Source organism: Myotis davidii, unplaced genomic scaffold, assembly GCF_000327345.1.
Source record: "Myotis davidii unplaced genomic scaffold, ASM32734v1 scaffold7173, whole genome shotgun sequence".
Taxonomy (NCBI): domain Eukaryota; kingdom Metazoa; phylum Chordata; class Mammalia; order Chiroptera; family Vespertilionidae; genus Myotis; species Myotis davidii.
The window spans coordinates 5640-10514 of NW_006284905.1; the positions used below are offsets into that span (position 1 = coordinate 5640).

At 53.8% G+C, this 4875-nt stretch overlaps 3 protein-coding genes across 3 annotated transcripts in view; all 3 read left to right on the forward strand.

Annotated features, from left to right (window-relative positions):
* Positions 1 to 51: 51 nt before the first annotated feature.
* On the forward strand, positions 52 to 662 carry LOC102770231 (HLA class I histocompatibility antigen, B-73 alpha chain; the record flags this gene model as incomplete). Its single annotated transcript, XM_006755197.2, has 2 exons — positions 52 to 435; positions 654 to 662. Coding segments are annotated over 2 exons (393 nt in total), but the record flags the coding sequence as incomplete, so codon positions are not given.
* A 193-nt stretch (positions 663 to 855) lies between these two features.
* LOC107181748 (popy class I histocompatibility antigen, alpha chain E-like) lies at positions 856 to 1258 on the forward strand. Its single transcript, XM_015558408.1, has 2 exons — positions 856 to 998; positions 1122 to 1258. Exons 1-2 carry the CDS (start codon positions 857 to 859, stop codon positions 1256 to 1258), a joined length of 279 nt encoding a protein of 92 aa, XP_015413894.1. The 5' UTR covers position 856.
* A 2839-nt stretch (positions 1259 to 4097) lies between these two features.
* LOC102770522 (saoe class I histocompatibility antigen, A alpha chain-like) overlaps positions 4098 to 4875 on the forward strand; it is a 4888-nt gene continuing 4110 nt past the window's right edge. Inside the window, 2 exon segments of the mRNA XM_015558409.1 lie at positions 4098 to 4272; positions 4514 to 4524. Of these exon segments, the coding sequence (XP_015413895.1) occupies positions 4098 to 4272; positions 4514 to 4524 (186 nt within the window).

Genomic DNA, 4875 nt, shown 5'->3' on the forward strand with positions numbered 1-4875 from the left:
TTTACAGTCAGTTTTGATTAAGACCCCGCGGGGCGAGGGGTGCGGGGCTGACCTCGGGGCCGGGCTGACATCGGGGCGGGGTCAGGGTCTCACACCTTCCAGGTCATGCGAAGCTGCTACATGCGACCCGACGGGAGCCTCCTCCGCGGGTACTATCAATACGCCTATGACGGCGCTGACTACATCTCCCTGAACGAGGACCTGACCTCCTGGACCGCGGCCGATGCGGTGGCTCAGATTACTAAGCGCAAGTGGGAGGCGACAGGTTTTGCGAAAGTGATGAGGCACTACCTGCAGGGCGCCTGCTTGAAGTGGCTCCGCATTCACCTGGAAAAAGGAAAGGAGACCCTGCTGCGCACAGGTTCCAGGGGCCCTGGGGCCACCCCCTCTCCCCGGGGCTGGGGCTCCTATAAGGAGACAGGACAGGGGATCAGTGTCAGACACCCCTCATTGGTGTTAGGGTCAGGTACCAGAGGGACCTCCTTCTCTCAGGGACAGTTAGGGGTGAAGGCTCTCCTGGGGTGCAGAGAGACCCCCTGAAATAGCCCATCAGCAGTTTTCATGGGCCCTCCTGGGGCTCTGGGACCCACGGGGACCTTCTCTCTCAGGCTTGTGCTCTGTCCACACCCACTGTGTCTGAGGTCTCACCCTAGCTTTTCTGAGTCACGTGTCCTCCACCCAGGTCAGGACCACAAATCCCTTTTCTCCCCTCAGAGCCCTGCCTCCTGCCCAGGGCTGTGTCTCTCTGATTCTAGAACTTTCTAAAGACTAGGAGGTCCTTCCAGGTGCCTCTGTCCTGGCTGGTGTGTGGGCTGTGTGCTCCCTCCCCCACCCCAGGTGTCTGTCCATTCTCAGGATGGTCCTGGTGGAGACCAGGCCTGCGGGGGACGGCACCTTCCAGAAGTGGGCGGCCGTGGGTGTGCCCCCTGGAGAGGAGCAGAGATACACATGCCATGTACAGCACGAGGGGCTGCCCGAGCCCCTGACCCTGAGATGGGGTGAGGAGGGGCCGTGGGCACAGAGCCTCTTCTCAGGGCTGCAGGGTCTTTGGGGGACCTCAGTGGGGTCGGGGCTGAGGCCTGGGGTCAGGGCCCTCACCCTCTCTTCCCTTCTCCTCCCAGAGCCTCCTTCTCAGACCTTTGTCATCATCATGAGCATCGCTGGGGGCCTGGTTCTGCTGGGAGCTGTTGCTGGAGCTGTGATATGGCGGAATAGGCACTCAGGTGAGGAAGGTGTGGGGTCTGAGTGTGCACTATAGGCAGTGACATTGTCCATTGCTCTGATGTGTCTCTCTTGGCTTCTAAAGGAGAGACCCTACTAAGGGGATGGGTGAGCAGAGGGGAGGACTGGGTGGTGGGGAGTCTGTGGGACACTGTGAGCATGCAGTGGGCTTTGAGAATGTCACCAGTTACAGCCACTGACCTGAATGTGTTCATGATGCTTATCCTCCACAGCGTTAGGCAGCTGCCTTGTGGGGACTGAGTGATGGAAGATGTTCATGCTCCCACTTCCTGAGTCAAGAACCTCTGATGTGGGGATGGCCCCGCCCTGCTCCCCACACTTTCTGGTCCAGCAGAGGCCGGCTGGGCCCTCACTATCGCTGTCTTTACTTGCTTATGGTCTGAGCTGCAAGCTGTTCCTTCCGCATTGAAATGAGGTTGAGGAGGCGACTTTGTTCATTTCTTGCCATGAAGGGTTGGTGGGTAAATTCACAAGGAGAAGATTGTACATTTTGAGGGGAAATAAATATAAACACCAAGAACTTTCCAGAGCCCATGTGTTTGCTGTGCTGAGCTGTCCCAGTGTGGACAGGAGATGTTTTGAAGGCGGAGTGTGGTTGGGGCCTGTGCCCAGGGGTTGTGCTCAGGGTTGTGCTCACTGTATCATGGGCTTTGACATGGTCACTCCTCGGTGGGGTCACCTCTCTGCTCCTCTGACCTTTTCCCTTCAGTAGAACCTTGTCCCACCAGGACCTGTGGTCACTGGAGCTCAGATATCCCTGAGGTCTTGACATGTGTCCTGATGCAGCTCATCTCCAGGACCCTGGACAGTGAGGGCTTCCTGGGGTTGGTCAGCTTGGGCTCAGGCCTGGATGAGGCCCCAGCACCCATCTTCTGGGTTTTTGTTTTATCATTGTTTTTGTAGATATTATGCCTGTTACTGTTTTCGTGTGTGAATTATGGTCTCATTTTCTTGGTGTCCCCCATCTGGCAGCAACAGGGTACATGTTACCCATCATTGTCCACAGACCTAGGGGTCCCTGCACACAGGACTCTGTGGTTGGAGAGATGCATTTTCAGGCTCCTCCTGCTCTTGCCTCCTTCTAGGGCCTGAACGTTCCAATTCTCTGGTCAGCTTGGTCTTTCTGGGAACCATCCCCCATCCTGAAGCCTCCAGGGCCCTCAGCCAAGAGCCATCTCATCAGCATCCCAAAGACACTTGTCACTCAGGAGATGCCCAGGATTTTAGGAGCTCAGTGCCAGGAGCCAGGGGCAAAGACCAGATACTTTCTCTCATCCCACAGGTCTCTGCCCACAGATCCATTAATAGCCAAAGGATCCTAATAGTTATAGATGCAGGCACCTTACCAGAGTCCCACTCACTCACTAACAATGTGTCCAGTCTAACATCCTATTGAGGATGTTTACGTGGTCCATACACTTATGAACATTGACCAACAAATTTAGTCAGAGGAGAAATTCAAGTTCAGCCACAATGTGATATTGCTCCACACCACCCAGGATAGCAAAAATGAGTCAGACAAAGTCAATTGCTAGTAGGAATTTGAACTCATTGTATCTCCCATAAATACCTAGTGGGAGAGTAAGTTGTTTCAAACACTTTGAAAATGGCTTGGCAGCTCTCACTACATCCAATCATTCGCTCACCTAATGCCCCAGCATTTCCACTCCTGGTTGTATCCCCAATAGACACTCACACAAATGTGTGCAAACACATATGAAGAACTTATTCATACCTGCACAGTTCGCAACATCTTCATATAAGACAAATTCACATGAGCAGTAGAGGAGGAGTGTGTGTGTTCATAGGACAGAACCCTGTAGTCCTAAGTGTGAATATGCTACAACCATAAGAGCCACGGGGAGGAGAATGAAACATAATGTGGAGACAGAGCCAGGTTACAGGGAGGAGGCCATTGTAACATTCCTTCTCACAAAAGCTGACGGAACTCATCTGTGGTGTGGCAATCTAGTCAGGGGTGAGTCGGGATGGGGGCAGTGTGTGACCAAATAGAATTGAAGAGGGGCCGCTGAGGACTGGAATGTTCTGTAAGAAATATAGCGGTTGTGTAGTGAGTCACCAAAGAGCAGGACTGTGTGGGTGACTAAGGAAGCACCTCAGGGTGTCCTGTGGGGTCGTGTAGACATTGGGGACTCCCAGGATTCTGAGCGGGTTAGCACAGCTTACCTGGAACGGTCTCTATGCTTAACATCCCTGGGGTCCAGTAGGAAGGACCGTGGCATTTCCCTCAGGGGAGAGACCAGCCTCTTGCCCCAGTGGAGAGGCTCAGCCTGCACCCATCCTGGTGTCAGCCTGACCTTGGGACCAGGGGAGCCCTGAGGACGGTGCCCACTTGGGAATGGTGTGTGATTGTGCAATGAATGGAGGAGGGGGAACATGATGCAGCCTTGGCTTTCAGTTCAGCCCAGACAACAGCTTTGACTCAGAACATAGATCCGTCCACAGGGAACAGTCATCTTTTCTTGCCCATCATTCAGCCGCTGGTGAGGACCAGGACAGCCCTCAGGAAGGAAGGTCTAGAAGATGTACCAGACGTAGGAGATTATCCCACAGGCCTGGGGCTGGCTTCCTAAAAACCCGGTGGGGGCGCAGGAATCCAAGGGGCTGGCTTCCCACAAAATGGGATCGATGTCAGAATTCTCTGCTGGTCAGGACGGGGGGAGTCTGCCAGCTCACTCAGTGACTCACCCTCAGGCCCACTCAGGAGTGTGGGGGAACTCCCCTTCTCCCTGGGGTTTCCCTTCTCTATTGGACAAATTAATGGCCAAATTCGCAATAATCACCACAGTGGCCAGGAGAGATTTGAGTGGGGATACAGTTGCTCCTCTTTGGAGATGTCCCAGACTCTCCACGCAGACAGTGTCCCCTACGCCTCAGGTGACATGATAATGGCATCTCTGTGGGAAGATCAGGTCCAGGAACCCTGTCCCTATAACTATAGGCTCAGCGCCCCCGGCTCATCCTCAATGACACATCCCTGCCCAGAGTTCGAGAGCAAAGACCAGCCAGGTAAGGTCTTCCTTATGTCCGACCTCAGGGCAGATATCAAGAGAGGAGGGTGGTTCCAGGAGGAGACATGGAACTGGGGTGGGTCGTCCCATCGGGCAGGACAGGCGCTGCCCCCCTCCCTGTGTCTGAGCTGCTTCTGCTGGGTCTGCTGGGCTGGGGGCTGGGGGGGGCAAGTGCTGGGGGGTGTCCCAGTGTGGGATTCCCACCAATGCTGGGCTTCCCGTACCTGTCTGTGTCCTAGAGTCCCTGACAGTGAGGGACCTGAGCATGGGGCTCCCTTGGGATCTGAGCCGAGGGTAGGATGGCCAGGGCCACTGAGCTGCTCAGCCATGTGCAGAAGGGTCTGTTTATCTTCTCACCTGACTGAGCTTGAGGCTTGGGTGTGAAAACCATAGTAAAACTGATGTGTAGAATTAGGGTGATTACTTTAAAATTCTGACATAAAATAAGATCCATTCACACACACACATAGATATTCACCCAGAATTATATTCTGTGGTATAATAACATGATATAAATACCACTTTAAAATATATGTTTCATTGACTTTTAAAGAGAGCGGAAGGAGAAGGAGAGAGAGATATAGAAACATTGATGAGAAAC